Source organism: Necator americanus, chromosome II, assembly GCF_031761385.1.
Source record: "Necator americanus strain Aroian chromosome II, whole genome shotgun sequence".
Classification (NCBI taxonomy): domain Eukaryota; kingdom Metazoa; phylum Nematoda; class Chromadorea; order Rhabditida; family Ancylostomatidae; genus Necator; species Necator americanus.
The window spans coordinates 25,149,698-25,171,887 of NC_087372.1; the positions used below are offsets into that span (position 1 = coordinate 25,149,698).

Sequence of the window (22,190 nt, forward strand, 5' to 3'; positions counted from 1 at the left end):
TGCACTTTCTGCATCCAGAAATTTTTTTAATCATTCATTGAGATTTTTAATTCAACCCATCCAGAAATTTCCTCTTATGTCTTCTTAATCCTAATTTTCGCTTGACGTCTCTGAAAAGAACGAAATGTTTCCTTTGAAAAAAAAAAACTTATTATTGATTGCTTAGGTAATTTTTTATTCATGGTTCATCTGGACTACAAGTGATTTACACATAAAGCAAGCCGAATCAACAAAAATGCTTCGAAGGATACGGCCATAAGATGCGGTCCAGTTTGGGTGTGTACCAGTTAGCCTGCATGCGCTCCTATACGCTGATTATCACCGCAGTCATGGATTTCTTCTGAACCTGCTTTTCTGAAAAGGGCTTAAGACGCACCTAGCCTTCCTCGCCTCAGTCTGACTCCCTGTAAACATTCTTATTATCAGTTCAACTTATCTCGTCACATTCTCATTAGGTTCTTATTTAATCGTTAGAAATAGATCGAATTCAACTCTTTGCAGCCCTAAGAATAAAAAAATTGATTCAGGCTGTCTCAGGTTATCTACCACTGCGGCGATCCAAAAATCAAACATTTTGTTCAACGCTGCTGCCAATGACGACAGCACACCATACCTAAAAGTTCTATTCTCAGTCCATTTTTTTTAAAGGCATCACCCCACGAATCTGAGGTGGTGCAGATTTCAAGTGGAGTATTCGTATAAAGGATGGGAGACTACGGAGAGGAGGGTGATTCCGTCCATTTCTTCCTAATTGCCGTAAAAAACGGCCCGGAAGATACGGCTTCATTCGTTTTGGCGCACCATTTTGTACAAGAGGTTCGATTGGAGCGCGCCAGTCTTGTGCGGCGCCGCATCTTCCGGGCCGTTTTTTACGGCAATTAGCAAGAAATGGACGGAATCACCTCCCTCTCCGTAGTCTCCCATCCCGTATACGAATACTCTACCTGAAATCTGCACCACTTCAGATTCGTGGGGTGATGCATTTAAAGTTTTCATTGCTCACAACGAAAAATATGAGTGAAACCGATAATTGATTGAGGCTAATGCTTTAATTCTTCCTCCCAATTAACGTAACACGTTTCAAGACCTATGACTGACGTTCGACCGCTATGGCCATCAACCAAACGTTCCGAGAAGGTTCGTACCCGTTCTTCCCCTCGGAGGAAGAAGAGGACATTCGCTCAGATGTGAACCTATCCCCAACTCAATGAGCCGAACACCAATGGCTTGAGAATCTGGTTTGATCATCCTCGCACAAACTGTATGCCAACATAATGTCGGCAATCAACAGAAACATGGATATATGAAAAAAGGCTGTTCGAGAGTCTCATGAATGCGAAAAACTCGTAGCGCTGGTGCAGCGCCTGCGCCGACGAAAGCGATCTTGTTTTTAGCAGTTCTCACTCGCCCCGGCAAATGACCGCCACCTTCAGCGAAGTGATCTCATTGATTAAATTATGCGGAACATCTACTCCCTACCGTGTTTGCTGTGTAACTGTCCGATACAACGAAAGAAACGAAACTGAGGAGATTGTTTGTGAACAATGAACCGCAAACAAACGTAGAATAATAAACATGTAGAAAGTGAACTAGAACTCCTTGGTGCAACTAAGAGGGCAACGTAACGAAGCGGAAGATGTGTGCGGTTCAAATATCTTCGTCGAATTTTCGTTTTTTAGAGGACGTTTAACGTCCAAGCACTTCCTCGAGGTTTCTCCTTCTTTTCTTCGATCTCATCGTTTTTCTTTTCTCCTTGATCGTATAGAGTAAGAGTGTATTTTCGTAATAAATAAAAGCACAAATCTTAAAAATTTCTGCTTCTGAAAAAAAGTCCTTTCTTTGAAAAAGGAGTCTTTGAGTCTTTTACGACAATTTTTTTAGTCCTAGAATTCCTCGAATTCCATTGATCCTCGAATAGTTTCACTTTCACCACAGTCACTTGAAACATCCTTTGTGAATTAACGAGCATGACAAACATGAGTCACGGAGAAGTATCCTAGGAGGTACATCGATGGTTCTCGTACTCACAATGGCTATACATAACATTAACGATTCTGCGTTATGGAGAACTGCTGAAAGCACAGGTTTTAACCTATCGATCTCAGGCCCTTCACCTTTTACTACCTCTTCTATTTCGTCTCATTCTAAATCAGCTTGGCTGATCGAAATGAGGGACAGGCGTTGGCGGTCCGATGCCTGTGATGACTGTGACTCTCATGGAGAGTATCACAGTATGTAACCAGTTCACTTTCCTCGCTTTGTGTATGAATCCTTTGGTCCACTCGAACAATAGGTGTTCGCATTGGGCACAACTACTTGAAGTCAGCAACATGAATAGAATTCGACGACGCATGTGGCGATTTGGCTAACCGGCGGAACGCTGGCCGCCGACGGCGAAATCACGGCCAATCAGTCGCTCCTCAACAGGTTATCATCGTCCGACGAAAGACACTTGAAACAGTTTCGGCTATCACTCTTTTCCAAGCAAAACCTACCTTCAAGGTCTTCGTCTTCGACGACGACCACGGACTTATACAGTCAACGATCGCGAGCGACGCTCATACGGCAGTAGTGTCGTTGCAGTTGCTTGTCACACAGCTCACCGATATTTCAAGAAATAGTAAAGTCATAATTTTTACTTCACACATTTAAATCCACCACTACTCCGACTCTCGTTGAAGTAATTCTCTAGAAACGCCTTTCTCGTTGAACTCGCAATGGGTGAGTTAGTTTTCGACCATCGTTTGAAAAATCAATAGAGATTACAGATGTTATCTTAAAGATGACCTTCAACCTCACTGATTCGACAAAATTGCTAGATGTGATCCAGCACAATCTTTGAGCGATATTTTGCTGGAAAAAAAACAGCAGCGGTAAATTAAACCGTTGGTAACATAGACCCAAAACCGTATTTTGTCGAAGAACGAGCGAACATTGGTGAATGCGTCTAACGTCTTTCAATGTCTATGTTCTTCAACGCAGTAAAAATTGACGTCCTCAATTTATCAGGAGACGGAAGTTCCTGATAAGTGAAAATGTTCCCATTCAGACGATTAGAGAGCAAAGATGTCTTCGTACAGTTTTGCAAGATACTTTTCGTCTAACTGTTCCTTTGATCATTTCATAATAAAAAAAAACCTGCGAAGAATTGCGTGGGCGAGTCAGAGACGACTCTGTTAGTCTTTAATATCCTCGGGAAGAACCTGGGCACAAAATGTGAGACGGTAAACGGCATTTTGGTTTGAAACGTCCATTTGGAAAAGGACGTCGTTCCTCTAATAGAGCGTTCCGGCGCTTTTCATCTGCCAGCTGACAAGGTTTCCTGTAGAAAACAGCGTACTCTAAAGCAACAGAAAGTAGCGCATGAACACACTAAAGTGGAAGACCACAGACGAATCAAAGTTCTTCTTTTTCTAATGCTGCTGCATTCTGCGAAAGTTACGATTATTCTCCTGAACAACCGTGCTCGGAGTGAAACAAAGTGCCGATTCTTTTTTGCTGTATTCTCTCAAACAACAAGCTGATTTAGCTCGAAGATGATCCTTGCGCTCATCTATGTGCACCTGAAGATTTGCAAGAATATACTTCTTTATTATGACCCGATCCCTTGAAGAAGGATATCTAATTGTTTGATTCGTCAACAACGCACAGCAGAACTTTTTAGTGCAGATGACAACTTAATGAGATGACTCAAATGTGGTAACTGCACAAAAGAAAAATATTGAGCGGAACTCTTAAGGAAGCTTGTGCGCCCATGATCACATCGTAGCGACGATTGAGTGCGGAACACTTGAAATGTCGCAAGAAGAAACGAGAAACGCCAATAATATGTAGTGTCACTACGCATGTATGGACGACACGTAGTGGCACTTTCTTCCTCGGCAAAAAGCAAGTCGCACAAGTGGAGGAACCTCTAATGAAGGAAGACACGATGGGATCTGAAGGAAAGCTAAAAACATAAAAAATAAACAAACATAAAATTTAGATTAATTGACCTAAACAAAAATATGTCTGCAAAGACGGCTCTTTGTAATTTAAAGATAAGCAGAATTAGAAAGGTTTATTGATGTATTTCTGTTCTGTTGTGTTATTCCGGCAGGTTTGTCATCTGAGAGTTTTCCAGTTCTTGTCTGGACAAAAATCTTCTATAATTATTTGCATTCACTTTTCCGCTGACAATTTTCTAATTATTTTACCCAATTCAAGCAGGAGGTATTTCAATCTTGCCCTCGTTTGACGAGACTGACCTTGTTATTAGAAGTACAAGAGACAAAGTGTTTGGCGAAAATCTTTCCTTCTGGAACGTACCAATGCGTTCCGTACCTTGACTCAGCATAGTTTTTGCTTCTGAACGCGTATGCGGCTCACAGAATGACCAGTGGGGCCAACCCTTACTTCAGGCCAGTGCAAGTATCCTTCAAGTAACGCTTGGTACAAGTTTATTGACCCAGGAAAGATGAAAGGCGCAGTTAGCCTTGGGCGGCTTCGATGTCTTCATTAGGTAAATAAATTCGAAGCTATCTCATAACATGCACTATTAACCAAACCTATGTAAACTAAGCCCGAAGGACAAACACAAAAAGAACTAGGAATCTAGGCGCAAACTAAACGCATGCGATCTCAAATATGGCGCCAATGACGTTATACGCTTTGTACGCGCACCTTTCACGGCTCATTGCGTAATAGCTGGCCGATAGTATAGCCTGTGTGCGGAACTTTCGCTGCGAATTCGGATTTGCGTCATCATTAAAGGCAATGGAGGCGGATAATCCCGAAATGAAAGTCTCCATCGTGCAGCTCTTCGCAGTTTCTCATGACCAGTTCCTGGCTGATTTCCGCTTGCGAAGGAGCTAGACGTGCATGTAAAATGTTGCGCAGATGGGGATTACGTATAGCATAGAGGTCCATGTCGCCTGATTTGTGCAAAAGCCCGCATTACAATGTTGCTATCGATATACACCTGATTTCTGCTCCATGCGACATATCTTGATCTCATTTGGCCAGCATCTGCACTTGAGCGGGCCGATTCTGACTGACGCAAGCTGACAGAGCCAACGCTGATCACAACTTTCGCATGATGGTGCTGGCTCAACTCCATACGTCAACTATTCCCTCCAATGAGAGTCAAAAGCCTTTTGTCTGCCACTGATCACCTTACCACTGCGTTCACCGATTTGAACACAAAAACTGATGTACAGCTCCTTAGTGATGTGTGATTTTTTTTTGAGATGTAACTTCTGAAAATTCTACTGGTAATTTAAAACTGCCGGAAGGTTAAAATTAGCGGGTAGCTATAAGTTACTGTAAAGAATGTTACTGAAACTGTAACGCTTTACGGTGCTGACGGAAAGAGGTGCTGTGCTAAGAGACGTTGATGTAAGAACAGATTGAATCTCACAAATGCAAGATCTCTTTTCTTCTGAGAACTCTTCAAATTCATTATTAAAATTAGGTCAATTCTCGAACCATTCGAATCTCGAGCTCTAGGGTTGTTTCCCAAAGATAACCGAATTGTTCTGTTGTTTGCCACATTTGCCAAGTTTATTCAATATAATTTCGATTGAAGTATACATATCATTATTATTATTCATAACATTTAAATGATTTTTCTTCGAAAACTGATGTTGTGCAGAACTATGTTTGTGTAGATGCACAACTTATGTCACACTGTAACATATATATTTTGGCGATAAAATTCATAAAATTGTGAGTTTTTTGGTTTAGCGTGCAACACTTTCTCATCAACTATAACTATGAAATAGACTTTCCTCTTTCCAAACTCCAGATACCTTCAGCACCAAAATTTTTTTGAATTTTCACAAATAGTGAGGTGCTGACGCTGAGTCAGACAAGGCTCAACTATTACTTGGACTTAGACTTTCTTGAAATGCTCTAAAATACAGTCTGTGCTCTTCAAAAGTTCCCTTTTACTGAAAACCTCCAAAGTAAAAGGATTTTGCTATTTTCTCAACTTATTTTACTTGCCCTCTGAAAAGAGATAGTGCCCAAATCCACTTTATCCGGGAAGAGTGTTCGAAACAATGACCAACAGGGTATTCTTTCGCGGTTACAGATCAATAGAACTGCAGCACAGGATTCTTAAGTGTGTTGTATGTTGTTTTCTGACAATAGCAGAACAGTGTGACAGTGATCTGTAGCAAGAGTATGCAGCTGAACAAACAGTCTACCACTAACCTACCTAACAGGTTAGTAGCATATCACAGTGGGGAAGGAAACAAACTAAAAGAGAATTGTAGGGGATGCCGGAATCTGCTTTCTATGCATTTTTGATCTCTTCAGCATGTCCTGACAACAACATCTACGTTTACGTGAATGAGTCTGCTCATGACAGGACACCGTACATCTTCGTGGAACTTCACTCTGATGATTTGCAGGTATGTTTGAATTTGTCCTCGCTGCAGCTAATTTGCTTTGATTAAAAACGGATGTCAGAACACCTCTGAGAATTATTTAGGACTGCATTCACAAATGTTTCGGCAATCAGTTCTGTTACTCTTTGAAATACGAGAGTACTGCGGTTGAACCATGTTCGTTGTACTACTTTGCTGCCTATAATTGTTCACGACAACAGCTAGTAGAAGCGAACAGCGTACAGTATCACGGGGGTGCGATTACGATTGACTGTTTACGATGCCCGAAGAACGGCGACTTCGGTAAGTGCACTTGTACTACGACTGCAGTAATCTCATTAGCAGCGAAATTTTCATGTCAAAATGAGATGGACCCGAAGACCTTCAGACAGGGTCAAACGCAGTCTATAGACTGCATCTTGAAAGAGCTATTATCATAGTATTTAACGTGAGTGACAAGGTTAGTGGTCTCAGTACCTCAATGAGCACTCGACGAGAAGAAATTCAGTGCCTAAAATCTAGTGCCTATCTCGTACTAGCAACTGCATACTTTGTCGGGGTATGACGTAATTCTGTAGCTAGACAGTGTAGACTGAATGGAAGACGATTATGAGAGTCTTAGAGTTTGAGAGATCTCTTTTGAGGGAGAGAGCGAAGAGAGCACTGGGAGCAAGAAAAATTCGAAGTTATTAAGTTAGTAAATGGCGAAATCTTGCTAGAGCGTTTCTTGTTTTAAAAATGCTGTTGAGTTTAAGGAAAGCATTTCTTTATTATAAAAGTCTAGAACTGGGTTTCACTTCATCACTTCAGGTTGAGAGACGCTTTTTTCTGGTGGTCGGTTCCACTTAGTATTAGCCCTTATGTTGCTCCTAACCATTTGCGCCTAAGCGGATTGTGGGGAAGTCATAAGTGTTATTACTCGGCGACGCATGTTGCGAAGGTAAGGATTGGCACCGCAACATTAGCACAACTCTCAACAGAGCACGACCACCCAGTCGGACCATTCCTACGCCACTTCTTCTGATCTTCTGGTCTTCTGATTTCTGGTTAAGAATTAACTTCTGTCGAAGTACTGCAAGTTCCACAGGTGCTTGCCACACTTGTACGGTATCCTTGGGTCCACTGAAGCAAAGTTTCCATCACTTTCGCCCATAGCGACAACACTTAACGAGCGATTCTCAAACTTTGACAATGCCTCATTTTGAAGGATTTTTTTCAATGTCGCTATCAGAAAGTATTCATGAAGGGTAGTTGTAGTACGATAACTGTAACTAATTGTCAATGATTGTAACTTCACGATAATCGTGTACGTATTCTTTCGTTTTTTATTTTATAATAAAAATATCTTCCATGCAGTCGCAGCGGTCGTGACAAGTAATTCAGTTTTTGTCACTTGTTCACGGCGCTCGTAAGACCCCAGCCGACGTCCTTCCAAACTGTTCATTCGAGGCCAGACAACTCATATATATGTCTGCTCGGCGCTTTTTTCTTAATGCCAGTGACCTGTGAGGAAGGACAGAGAATGCTGAGCACCGCTGAGAGAAAGGGAAATCAGGCCGTGAACATGCGGCATCGAAACGTAGCTGGTGAGAAGATACGTGAACTTCTCGACTTCACACAGAAAATTATATTCTATAGATGATGGTAAGGTCTAGGACAGGATACGTGGATTTTTGGGATCTATTACACGAAACAGGTTAAAGTCGATTTTTAGTGACAGCGCCAACATTCGAAGGCTTCACCGATCAGACAATTGTTGCCTTGGATTCGTCAGGTCACCCAATCATCTCCAAACCCCTGATCAAGGAGGTTACGAACAATATTGAGTCAAAATTGGCGCACGGTAAGAAGATTGCTCATTCACTGCCTCCACGCTTGTGGTATCTTCATTGTGGAATTCGAAAAATGTCAAACGAGTGAGCAACTGCGACCAAGGTCAAATGAGGTGTTCAAGTGTTCGTCGAGAACGTCCTCGTTATTGTCGTGACTCATCCCGTTCTAACTGAGGGAAGCTAGGACAACCATCGCTGTAAATAGCTAGAATGCCAGAAAAAGCTATGATTGTCCCAAAAAATTGCTACGAAACTTGCTAAACGCATTGTGCACTCGATGCGAAGCTATGGCTTTCTGATCGACACTTGGACTATTTCTATCTATCACTTTCTTATGTTATAAAATCCTGTTGTGACGAACAATCTTCTTCTCAAAAACTCAAGTCTATTGACCTTTATCTAAATTCTAGCATTCGTTTTCTGGAAAAGACGGTTGAGCAGATAAAAGTGGAATCTCCTCATCTATGTATGTACAATCCATACAATATACGTACAATCCATAAGTCGTCCAAAAATTTCAACTGGTAGTTAAAGCGCTTAAACGCAGAAAATTCTCATAAATTCACAGTTTTTTTTTCTATGGCAACGCTTCTGTAAGCTTCCTTCCACAGTAAAAATATAATGGACGCAAAAATTTGAGAGTATTTTCTGACTAGTTGGAAATGTCTAAGAGAAGGAATAATTGAAAATTTCAAAACGAAGCCCTCAATTTCTTGTACTCCTAAGCACAGTAAAATCTCCTTGGATAGAATTTCCTGTTTAATTCTCACTCATCGAAGATGTCCTTCAATTTTTAAAGGATAAACGATAAAATGGGGGTGGTTCAGTGGTAGCACCTGTTCATAAGCCAAGGACCAAAGAGTGGTCACTAAAAACAACAAAAGCAGGAGTTCTCGTAGTGTGCAGCCATGCTGAATAATAATTCGTGGACGGTCTGCTTGATAGTGAAGGATAAAGGATAAAGTGTCCGGCGTTAATCAATCCGCTTGGGATGCCCCCCTCGCTCACTTCAATTCAGAATCGTCTGAGGTTTACGAACGTGCACTCGGCCTATACAATGACTTGTGGTGGCTAGCCGATGGGTCAAGTCAGTGTTTTTATCCTCCCAGACAAGTCTGGCACCAATTTATCGACCCCAGAGGGATGAAAGGTTTGGTGAGCACTAGGGTGGATTCGAACCTCCGATCGATCGTGCAGAAAGCGGAACCTCTAACCGCTACACTACACCCACCTTTTCAATTATTATGCAAGGCAATATATGATCTTGAGGGCGATTTTCCTTGTCTTTTTTGTAGTATGCGCAATTAATATGCGGAATGTAAGTACGTATAGTTCTTCAGGTGATTAATTGTGCATCTGCTTCGTACACCGCATTGAAGTTTTAGCAAACGTATACCATTGTTGCGTTTACCACGTCGACCTTGCGCGTATGATACGGCAGCTGCGTATCACACGTTAATGGCGTGCGACAACGAAAACATTATAAATTCCGCGAGGTTTTTGTAATATGGCTAGACAAATCCATGAATGCTTCGCCTTTGCCGCTAAAGACGTAAAATTGAAGAATAATACTTGCTTCAGTTTCTTGAACATTTCACCAAATTTACCGTAGACGCAGTAGACGCCTTCGCTACGATTAGCATGATCTTGAAAAATATAGCCACGAGAGGACTTTCACTTTTCTACAGAGGAAAACAGAGCGAATTTAAGAAGTTTACTGTTATAACGTTCAAAGAAATAGTGTGTTTTCATCCTTAGGAAATTTAATTCGTAAAAATATTTCGAAAAGATATTTTCAAGGAAAAACAACAACAACTTTAGATTAAGTCCTGTATTTTTTAACAGATTTCGTTCTCTGATGATCACACACTTGAAACATCGTCGGAGAAAATTGTTCAGATGAAGTGGCATGATAAAAGTGAGCTTGTTTGAAGCTTTTTGCTAAGAAATAAATGCTATTAATGCAATGACAGTTTAGCATACCGGGAATTTAATGGGTTTATGGTAAGACTAGAGAATAAGTTGGCAATCAAGTTATTTACATCAGCATTCGCAGCAACAAAAACATCAGAAGGACCTTCTGACTGTTTACGGTGCTTTAGCCCTTGATACCACCAAACACATTTGACAGCGAAAAGTCTGAATTTACCTTTCACCTGTGTAATCACATATGATTCTTTAGTACATCTTTTTTTGTCTGATCACCCTTGATCTTCTGCAAGCGCAGCTTTCTCATGGCATCGATCACTAAACAACCATTCGCTCATTAATGAGCCTCCGACGCCGGGAAAATTAGATTCAACTTCGTACATGTTGAATGTCCTCCTAACGGTTAATCGCTCATCTCATCAGAGTCGGTTCAAGGGAAGACCACGTTCACAAATTACTGTACTTTTCAGGGGAAGCAAGTACGTGTACAGTTACTTCATTCAAATAAAACTTCTAGCCTCTGGTTGTGAACACTAATCTTACCCATCGTTTTCAAACGAAGTTCCCAATTTGAGAGTGAATAATAATTCATGGATGTTTTAGCACCGGGTGCAGCGCCACCGGCGGCAACGCCGCCGGAATCAAAAGATCCTCTAAGGAAACCGACTGGAGGTCAGTGCTTTTTCTTGTTTTTAATTGCTCTTCGTTAGCTCGAAACATCGAGCGAGGCGCTACGAGTGGCTCTAGATCCTCTCTTAATGCAAATTTCTATTGAACGTGTAGCGGCTTCGCCAAAAAACCGGTATCTTTTAGTGTAGTCTTGGAAGAATGCTTGAATAGATTCCGGGCCCGTAGTCACGGAAAAATCTTTTTTTGGGAAAGCCCATGTCAGTTATTCAGGAGAAGCAGCATCAGCACCGAAAACCCCACAACAACCGGCGGAGTCACGCAAAGCGGTGGAAGAACGAGGTTGCCAATAACTTTCCTATCCATATTGGGCTTGAGTTTCTAGTTAGTACAATTTTAGTCTGTTCTGGAGGCCTTAAATTTCTCAGCACAACGAGCGTTGATTTGGAAACCGTTGAACTTCTGCTGAATGAGACTACTGTAGCGTCCGGAAACGAGTGCGCTCAACTCTGTTACGATCTTAAATGTGGAGTAGGTCAACCGCAAGTTCTTCGTGGTTGCAAATAAGTGCTTTTTCTTTGCAGTTCGCGTACTATAAGCCATTGGACAAGTTGTGCCGTTTCACCTCGAACACTGATGATGTCGTAGATGGATCTACTTGCGATGTGTCAGGACGGCACTACACAAACAAAGTGTCAGAAGAGGATCCCGTACAGCTAACATGCGTATCTTGCGAGAGTCCCACCGCGGAATCCACAAACAGCCCGAAAAAAGGTAAATAGTCAGGATGCGAGCTTCTGAGAGGGAGAACTTGCGGTGAGAGACCCTGGTGGTATTTAGCTTCTCCGAATGATCATTTCACATGAATATGTGTCAAATTGCAAGACAGATTTGAGAAGCGAGATTGTCGTCCATCGATAGGAATTGTTAGATATTCCAAAATAATGTTTTTATCGCTTAGAGAAGCTTCTCTGATCAATCTAATCATTCCTTTTCCTTTACTTTCCTTGAGTTTTACTGTCATCATTTATTCTTTTTATCTTACTTTGACGATAAGAACGAGTGTAATTAAATTCTAAAAAAATTTCTCCAAATGCAGAAATGGAAAGTGGGTTCGTTTAATACCAGATTACCGGTGATAGAAAACTTATGAACATAAAACGCTACAAAATAAATTGGTAATAAAGTAACTCACTTTTCCATCCCTAAATGGTTACCCGCCGGCCCGCTGGAATTTTGATTTTTTTGAGATCTAACTAACTCGTCATAATCATCAACAAAAGAATAATTGAGAGAAAAATAAGAACTAAAACAAAAAGGTGAATTTAAAGCCTGTAAAAAGTAGAGTAGTTTTAGACTATTCTGCTGCTTGACTCACTTTACAAATAACCGCAGAACCAATTGTAGCTATCTCGTGGCTCAGCTGATGAGCTTCGAAGCTGATTTCTCCATAGCATTGGCATAGCCGTACCACAAATAGTCAAATCTGTCTCTGCAACTCTCTCCTAACAGTTACGGGATGGCGATGGGTAATTAACTCCATCACACGCCGTACCATCTGGAAAATTTAAAAAACCGAAAACAAGTGGCTCGAAGTGTACGATTGGAAGAATTTGCATAGGTCCCCATAGAGAGGTCCAAGTCACCCTTTCTCAAAAACTTTTCTCTACAGCTGTTTATTTCCTACTTGCAAAAATCAAGGCATCCAGTTATTCCTCCACATATTTTCATTTTTCCGTGCTCAATTCAACATTCATTTATCGTTGATGTTTTGCTTCTGCGTTTGGTAGTACTGCACTGCTGATTTAAACATTTTATTGCTATTAATTATCCATTCCTAAAAACCACTTCTGGAATTTTTCCTGCAAGATTAGATTTGCCGAAGTGTGCTGGTCGTGCCACATGTGGCAAATTTGCAGCGAAAATGACTTTATATACAATTGTTATTTTGAAGAAGGTAACGGAACTTTGGAAAAAGTAGAGGTAAATTGCCGTTCTGGTTTTGAATTTCTCACCTCCGTCCTAACGCGGTACATGAACGCAAGAAGGGGATCGAAGAAGACGAGGGAATGAACTAAAATGGATAGAAGCCCAAGCTGAGTTTATGTTTGTCATTCCGCGTTAGTTTCGTTGAGCTCTCGTTTTGAGACGAGTAGTAGCACTGGTTGAAGAGAGCGAAATGAAGAAGTGATATCTGTTCGGCACATACTGGATCATGCCACAAACAATGCGATATCCTAAACTTCCTCTATTTTTAGAAATCCAAATGAACAAAACTTTGTTAAGTCTAGTACTTCTTCATTTACAATCTTCTTCCGCCTCTCCACTAGACTTTGAATACCCCTAATCCAGAATACCCTCTTATATATTGACGTACGCCATTTGAAAAAAAAAAACCATAATTTGTGGAAAGACCGATGATGGACTAATCTACGTAGCTCAACTACCATGAAAACAAACCTAATGATTTTGATTCCAGCCCAGGAATCTCAACCACACATTGAGTTTTCTGAGGACACATCATCAAACCATCAATCGCGACCCTCACCTTCAATAACGTCTACGCTCTATCCAGGTAAACCATCTATTCTTTAACATCCTGAAGTTCTAGTAATCGCGACAGTATTGATCTCTATAGTCGCGTACGGTTATGTTTGTTTACTTGATGATTTGCATGCTCAACATCTATTGGTTTGTTGGCGATTAACAGAACAGCATGACGCTCATTTGTTACTCGTTTGGCTTATTTTAGTATTCATTTGTTTCAGCATGCATTATAAACTTCCAATTAGATGAGGAGGCTGATACATTGTCTTTTAATCATTATGAGGTGAAGAAAGTGAGAAGGTGAGCGGATCCACCCCGCACTCACTGCACTCTTCATTTTATCTTGCACTGCACTGAATTCTTTGACTTTTCCACTCTTTGTTTCCACATATTTTTTACTTCGATTTTTGATATTTTCTAAATCTCCTCCGCATGCAGTGTTAACGACTGTGCGCGAATATGCTTTCGTGGACGCTGCTCAGCTGCAGTTTATTCGCCGCTGAAAGGCGAATGTCGACTGGGAAGCGATCGTAAAGAGACTTGTACGAATGCCCAATCCACCATACGCTATCCTAAAGAGAAGGATGTGAAAATACAATGTTTCCGTTGCAGTAAGTTGAGCATTTTCGCTGCACGGGAAAGGCTATGTTTACTCACTGCACGCTGTTTTCTGTACTTGTATGCATGAATCTCACCACTACCGTAACCCTATCTTACGTCATGAGTCATCCAAGATATTCTACCGGTCGTTTCTCATTCAAAATACTCCTGCCCCAGTCCGTCTTGTGGCCCATTCTCGTTTTGGTAACATATGTAATCTTCACTTCACCACAGCAAACCACGAACCAGTGACTTTGCTGATTACTATTCGTTTGTTTTAACCCGGCAGTAACCTTTTGGATGACTCGATTCTGCGACGGCAGACAAAGTCTTCAACAAATTTCGCTCCTACAGGCTCGCCAAAGCATTTTGCGAACGAACTGGAACATTCGGATGAAAGTGTCACTACGCCTGAAATTTCGCATCAAGAAGATCAACAACGTATTAACGAGGAACAAGGGCAACAGGACCAGACTACCCCATCTCCTCTGTCGAGTGCAGAAACCACGTCAAATGTGGTAGAGTTGAGCACACTCGTTCCAACTACCGCTGCTGCTGAATCCAGCAGCACTCTTGGCAGCCAAGCAACCACTTTGGTTCGCAAACGTAAGTACTACTATACCTCATTGATCAACCGAGACAGCAATTAAACGAGCACGAATTTTTTATCTATCTATTGATTACATGCTTATTGCCATGCTAACAAACAGAGCAAAACAAATGAAAAGCCATTAATCCAAAAAATTAATACGAACTACGAAAGAAAAATGAATCGTTTTAGAAGAGGAAAAGAAGTTGCATTAGCATATAAGTTCATACCTGTTTTGCTGCCATTCTAATGTTTTTTACTTGCACTTGAACGAAGAGTTTTTTTAGCTTTCGTTTTCTCTCAGTTTCTTTTCACTTTGTCTTTTCTCGGAGTATTCTCTTGCTGGGAAGTTTTTCATTCATCAGCAACTCGTAGAATTTTCAATCCTGAAATTTAGCGGAACGCTGCATTGGGCTTAAGTCATCTCATTGTGTGTGTTCACTCGGCATATTTCTGGGAGGTCAAGAAGTACCCTAGGGATTGCAATAAAAAAAACTACCATCATTGTACTCAAGTTTCTACTAGTGTGACTGCTGGTTTCCAACACAGCTGAATCCTTATAATTTGATTCTATTCTATTCTATTCTATTCTAGTAGAAGTGCCCGCGGAAACTGACACAGTACATACATAGCGCCTTATCGACTAATTAACTCAATAATTAAACCTGAAAGTACGAAGACAGCTTAAGCTACGAAAATTACTTGAATTTGGGGCAAAAAATTGATCATAAAGCCGAAATTCCCACAGCAACTGTGTAGAGCCTTCCTTAAAGGCATCACCCCACGAATCTGGAGTGGTATGGATTTCCGGTGGAGTATTCGTATACGGGATCGTAGATTATTGAGAGAAGGGTGATTCCGTCCATTTCTTCCTAATTGCCGTAGAAAACGGCCCGGAAGATACGACTTCGGCGCACTATTTCCCACAAGGAGTTCGATTGGAGCGCGCCAGCCTGGTGCACGCGCGCATCTTCTTTACGGCAATTAGGAAGAAATGGACGGAATCACACCCCTCTCTATAATCTACTATCCCGTGTACAAATACTCCACCTGAAATCCGCACCACCTTAAATTCGTGGTATGCTGCCATTAAAGGCATCACTCCACGAATCTGGGTGGCACGGGTTCTAGGCGGGTAGTGCTTAAACGGGATCGTAGATTGTGGAGAAGAGGGTGATTCCGTCCATTTCTCCCTGTATTAGTGTAAACGGACGACCCCAGAACTGTTTCTTACGACGGCTTCTGTTGCAATGCGTAACCTTTGCGCCCCACCCACTGGGATTCATCGAAAACCCAATCGGGCGGATCGCAGGCGGGGCGAGGCGCAAACGTTGCGCATTGCAACAGAACCCTTCCTAAGGAACAGCGTTGCGGTCGTCCGTTCACACTGATTCAGGGAGAGATGAACGGAATCACTCTCTTCCCCACAATCTACGACCCGTATAAGCATTACCCTCCTGAAATCGGTACCACCCCAGATTCGTGTGGTGATGCCTTTAATCGTCATTATTTATTCCGCTTAAAACAATATAAGATGATTAGACATCCTCCAATAAGAAATGTGCATGCCATTGTTTTCTAGACTGTCTAATCAAGTTCCAAGCTCGACCGTTCTCGGAGCGACCTCCAGAATTTACTGCTCCATTTGAAATAGAGTTGCCAGTTGATTCCGTTGAACTGTGTGCTACACGTTGCTATCAGGTCTGTTATTGCGTATGTTTTCGAATATCTTACAGGCTTTGCTGTGAATGATGATGAGAAATTTATTTACGAGAACTTCAGGATGGGTGCAGCGGAGCGAAGTATGATCCAAAGGCTGGCACGTGTGCTCTTTCCTACAACGACAAGAGATTCTGTGCGAAAGAAGATGTTGTGCTGCACTACAAAGCTGAGGAGGTCACATGGTTGCACTGCGTCAATTGCTGTAAGGAACCGCAAATTTGTAGGGAATCTTCTGCTCAAAAAGTCATTTTATTTATTTAGATTCTGTAAAGATTTCCTCTGACGTCCCTTCTACGACCACCTCCACTGAAACATCAGTAACTACCACTCCATCGAGAAGTACCAGTTTCGGAACCGACGTTGCTGCAGTAGAGCATAAAACAACGACCTCTGTAAGCAATGGGGAAGAAGGCTTTAGTACAATCCCAAATTCTGTGCCAACATCAGCTCCTTCGAAAGACTTCCAACGAGGTGAGATGATATATCACCACATCGATCAGTGAGGAAATTCGCTAGTAAAACCACCACTTTTGATGAACGCAGGAAATGCCGAGAATTGTGGCGGAGTCATGCTATTCCTGCAAGTTTTCTGCGAGGTTAAAAAAACCCTGCATAAGCCTGCGGAACAGGTACATCGTAACTAATTGAAAATACTACTTTAGAAAAATACAAAGAAGTAATCTCCATCACAGCCATAAACTTCCTTCCAAAACATGAAAGTGGACAGACTTTGGACGTCCCTTCAATTTCGATTGAAATTTTTGAAGCATTAAGACGAAATTGACTTTGATCCTTATCACAGTCTACTTTATGACCAAGCGTTAAGCACTGGAGGTATTTGCAATCCATTTTCTCCAACACCTCATATAAGAATTCCGCCGGATATCTGTTTCTAGAGATTTGAATTCACTTTTTCATTCATCGATTCTATAAAGCTCCATCCGCTTTTTCGGTTCCAGCTTCGGGAGAACTTGTTGTTGACGCATTGACAAAGGTATCACCTTGATCACTTGACTCCCATTGATCTTCGAACTGGTCGAGCTGGCGCCAGTAATTCTTCCATTTGTCCCGATCACGTGCCAGAGTAGCCCAGTGGTTCCTCCTTTTGCGTGGGACACGAAGAGCAGCATAATTTTCTTTGAAGAACCTCGTGAAGAAATCTGACCATCGGGTCGGCGGTCTTCCTGTAGTGCGCCTAATATCGCGGGGAACCCAGTTGCTCACTGCTCTGGTCCAACGGTTGTCGTTAAAGCGCATCACGTGTCCGACCCACCTTATTTTACTTTCCTTGGCAAATGCGGCGGCGTCTCTAATCTTCGATCGCTAACGTAGGAGGGGACTTTGCATCCCGTCCCTCACTTGCGTGAAAAAGACTTATGCATCCACATGTTTCGCCGAATTCGGTCAGCATTCGTTGCGCTTGGCTGATGTTAGGTGTTATCAGTACGATGTCATCAGCAAAGCGCAAATGGTGTAGCCGTCGACCATCAACCTTCACTCCCACGTCGTCCCATACCAACTTTCGCATTGCGTTTTCGAGGGTGGCTATGAATATTTTGGGTGAGATTGTATCACCCTGTCGGACCAGCCTCTTGACATCAATGATGATATTTTTGTGGAATGACGGAATTCTGTACAACTCTCGAAGTACCTTTATGTACTGAGTAGGTACGCCTTGGTTGTGCAAGGCTTCCATGACTACTTCCGTCTAAACTGAGTCGAAGGCCTTCTTTAAGTCGAGGAAAGTGAGACAAAGCGGCATCTTGTACTCTCGTGATACCTCGATGAGTTTCGAAACATTCTGAATGTGGTCAGTCGTGCTGAATCCTTGTCGAAACCCTGCTTGCTTGCACTGCTGTCCTTCATCCAAGACTTTTTCAATCCTATTAAGGATCACTCTTGTAAAGAGTTTGTAGATGACGGACACTAAGCAGATTGGGCGATAGTTGCCTATGTCATGTGGATCTCCCTTTTCATACAACAACACGATCTTGCTGGACTTCCACTGTATAGGAATCCTGCTCTGCGACAGGTAACGTGTAAAGAGCCTCGCCAGGGTGTTGATGAGTACTGGCGGAAGGTTCTTCAGGTGTTCTGGTCTTATACTGTGACTGGACTGGACCTGGACTGGACCGGGTGCCGTACGATTTCTTAACGACATGACAGCATGTCACATTTCGGACGGGAGAACCTCTGGAATGACATGTCCGTCTTCCCTCAGATGGTGAGAAGGCAAGTGGACCTGGTTGTCGAAGAGATCAGAGTAGAAGTCGTAGATGATTTTCCCCCTTCTCGATGCAATGGCTGTTTCCTTCGGGTTCCGGACAGCAGTCATCCTCGTCTCGCGACTGGCGAAGTCTCGACGGACATAGCGGATGCTTTTCCCCGCCTCTGCAGCTTCAGCCCGCATTTCTGCTCTTCTCTCTCCAGGGTCTTCCTTTATCGCGTCTCTGCAAAGCCTTGCGAGCTTGGACGTGAGTTTTTCGTTCCCTGTAGCTTGTGCTGCTCCACGCTGGCGTATCAGCTCAAGAGTTTCAAGGGACAAGCGTCTCTAGGTGGTTTTAAAACTCTCAGCCTTCTTCGCGCAGTCGTGATGGTGTTCAACGAGCCGGTCATATTCCTCGTCGATGTTGTCCATTGCGGAATCTTCCCAAAAGCCGGCTAGCGTAGCGAAGAGATCCCATTTGATGATAGTTCTTGGATTTCTCTCTCTGAACTTGGCGGCTTTCTCTTCTCTCCTCAAAGACAAAGGTATAAAGGTCGAAAAATAGTAAAGGAACTACAAAAATTGTTTCCGATTTCAAATTACTGAAACGCAAAAATATAAACACTCAATATAGCTACAACATTCGAGATTGTATAATTTGATATCGTGTCGGATATAATGTGGTTCACGTGTCACTTCTAATTCAAAAACTGTAACGGTCCACATTGAGAAAAAGTTTCTAGATCATGAAACGACCCAACCCTTTTACTCAAGCTTTCATATTTCATCACAACGTTCGAATCATATCACCATTACCACAAGCATTCGAATTTTATGGCTACATTGAGTGATTGTTTCTTCGCGTACACAATTCAGAACCCTAAAAAAATGGTTGGTAAGTTTGCCTTGTTTTAACTGGCCAATAACATACAACTTATCTACACTAAACTCTGTCGAAATGTCTCCTTCGCCTCTTCGAGGTGTTCGTAACAGAATCGAAGTGAGCAATCGTGAGAAATTGAAAATAAGGAAAATACTCCTTGGAATCTCGGAATTCTCGGAAGAACAACGGACTTTTCAGAGAACTCCCTGGACGCCTGATAGTTTTTCTTCTTCTCTTCTCTCACCCTTCGCTGCCTTGAAAAATCCTCTTTGTCTGGAATCTTTTGGAACATTTTCTATTATGTCTTCTCGGAAGAACAACGGACTTTTCAGAGAACCATTACGCAAAAAAGAAAGTACTCATTTACTGATTCGGAATTAAGTGCACCAACATTCTGCACCGAATCACTAAGAAACTTCAAAGTGTTAGACAGTGTAGAGAATTCAGAGATTGTAAAACTCCAACAACATTTATGTTTTCTTGTTATGCCATCGAGGTTTAGGTGAAACTTTTTTATTGACCTGACGTTTCGACAAACTCGTCTTTTTCAAAGGCCTGAAAATGGTTCGAGGTCTTTGATACCATGCATATCCCATCAAACTCCTCCTCTCTCCTCGCCAACCCCCGATATTGTTCCAAGAACACCACGCAAGACCTTAAAAGGAAAACAATCTTATAGCTAACAGAGTGTTACGAACGGCAAGAAGTCATTGGTAATTGATAAGCACTCATTTTTGTTATTCATGGACGGATTCCTGACGGAAATCCAGAAAGCTTCCAAAGTCTTCCTAGCAGATATTTCTTTACATAACAAGAAAACATAAATACACTATCAAATGCCGAGGTTTCAAGAAGAGAGGACTTGGAGATTGTCCAACAACATTCTTCGAGAGACTAAGTGCGGAATGATCTATTGAAGAAGAACTTATTACCGCACAGATGATTCCAGTGTAGGTCTGTCGGAATCGCAATAGAGGCAGCACGCATGTCGCAAATTTTTAACTGTAGTTTGAAGAACCGCACGAGTTGTCTACAATGTGATAACATTTTCATCCTCCAAAAAAAAAGTTTTCCATTAACGGATCTGCGAAAAAAGAACATGATGCGGAAAAAAGGGAACGGGAAAAGGCACCCGCCGTCCAGGACCCATGACGGTTCTGCTTGGGACTAGCGACCGCTTCGCGCAGTATAATCGGGTTATGCTTGTTCAACCTCTTTTAGACTCCATGCTCAAGTCTCGCGACTAAGATCGAGCACCTCTGGAGTCTCTTTCCTGCTACCCGGAGAAAAACTGTGGATCGGAAACGGCGCAAAGGAGTTAGATTCTTCGTTTGCACTAATAATAGTTGGGCCGCAGAGAGGTGATGGTTCAGTGGTAGTACCTGTTAATAAGCCAAGGACCAAAGCGTGGTCACTAAAAACCACAAAAGCAGGAGTTCTCGTAGTGTGCAGCCATGCTGAGTAATGCTTCGTGGACGGTCTGCTTGATAGTAAAGGATAAAGGATAAAGTGTCCGGCGTTAATCAATCCGCTTGGGATGCCCCCCTCGCTCACTTCAATTCAGAATCGTCTGAGGTTTACGAACGTGTATCTGGCCTATACAATGACTTGCGGTGGCTAGCCAATTTGTCAAGTCAGTGTTTTTATCCTCGCAGACAAGTCTGGTACCAATTTATCGACCACGGAGGGATGAAAGGTTTGGTGAGCACTAGGGCGGATTCGAACCTCCGATCGATCGTGCAGAAAGCGGAACCTCTAACCGCTACACTACACCCACCCTCAGCTTGATAATACGCTGGTGAAGCCGAAAGTGTACACCCAAAGGACAAACTGTATGGAATAGTTTGAGGTGCTGATCCAAACATCAGAACCGGCCCTCAAAAAGTGAAAATGGAACCAAGAACACGTCCGAGTCTAGCAAGTATGAGAAGACTACTCACATTCCCAGGCAAGTCATCCGGTCCAAATCTTCCTTCATATACTCCTGTTCCATGCCCCTCCGTAATTTGTTGATGAAATACCCAACGATGGATTTGCGAACGAAGTTTCCATTGCGGACCTCTTTCACCAGTTCTGCATAGAATCCGTAGGTTTCGATTTCGTGATTTGGTAAAGTTTTGGTTTCTTGCTCAAATGTGGGGTCGAGGAAACCTGAGCGATGTAATAGGATTGGCGACATGGATGTCAGATGGATGCAGTACGAGCAGAGTACACCCACACTTTATACGGTTTAACACAGCCTTTTTCGAATGGCGAATGGAACGTCGTTCATCTGTTGCGTATCTCTGGTGCTCTCAGTCTCTTAAGGTGCTATTTGTAAGATGGAGTTGGTGCGCTCGGCACCATCAGAGTGAGCATGTAGAAATCTGAGGTAAATGCTCTCACTTCGGAGGCGAAAAATGGAAATGTATCGATGCTCGTCTTATAGTCGGGTCAAAACGTCAAACGGAGCGGTAGACCATTGAGATTAGGATCGAGGGGGGACCATTACTAGCATTACTCGCCGCTGCAGTTCGCGAAAGTCCCAACTCGATGCCAGGGCTCCATCGCTTCGAGCGTAGCCGCAACTATACCGTGCTTCATGTCGTTTTAATTCGACTATACCTTTCTAGGACTAGAGAATCTTTTGTCGATAGAAAGAAAAGATGAAGTGTCTGACATTAATCAATCCTCTTGGGAAGCGCCACCGCATTCACTTCAATTCGGAATCGTTTGAGGTTTACGAACACATAACTATGCTAACCGATGTGTCAATGCAGTGTTTTTGTCCTCTCAGACAAGTCTGGTGCCAATTTATCGACTCCGGAGAGATGAAGCGGTGACTTGGCAGTAGGGCGGACTCGAACCTTCGATCAGTCGTACAGACACAGCGGAACCTCTTACA

General features: G+C 42.5%; 1 protein-coding gene across 5 annotated transcripts in view; it reads left to right on the forward strand.

Annotated features, from left to right (window-relative positions):
- RB195_019399 (uncharacterized protein) overlaps positions 1–22,190 on the forward strand; it is a gene marked incomplete at both ends in the record, with an annotated part of 53,191 nt that overhangs the window by 2,160 nt on the left and 28,841 nt on the right. For 4 of the 5 annotated variants that reach the window (XM_064187223.1, XM_064187226.1, XM_064187225.1 and 1 more), the window contains 14 exons: positions 6,301–6,395; positions 6,476–6,674; positions 8,086–8,214; positions 10,736–10,804; positions 11,033–11,101; positions 11,160–11,290; positions 11,344–11,533; positions 13,239–13,334; positions 13,528–13,606; positions 13,745–13,917; positions 14,261–14,512; positions 16,078–16,196; positions 16,278–16,419; positions 16,479–16,688. In XM_064187223.1, coding sequence (XP_064043104.1) covers positions 6,301–6,395; positions 6,476–6,674; positions 8,086–8,214; positions 10,736–10,804; positions 11,033–11,101; positions 11,160–11,290; positions 11,344–11,533; positions 13,239–13,334; positions 13,528–13,606; positions 13,745–13,917; positions 14,261–14,512; positions 16,078–16,196; positions 16,278–16,419; positions 16,479–16,688 — 1,953 coding nt within the window. The remainder of the gene's footprint in view (positions 1–6,300; positions 6,396–6,475; positions 6,675–8,085; positions 8,215–10,735; positions 10,805–11,032; positions 11,102–11,159; positions 11,291–11,343; positions 11,534–13,238; positions 13,335–13,527; positions 13,607–13,744; positions 13,918–14,260; positions 14,513–16,077; positions 16,197–16,277; positions 16,420–16,478; positions 16,689–22,190) is intronic. The other variant, XM_064187228.1, reaches the window with a different exon arrangement.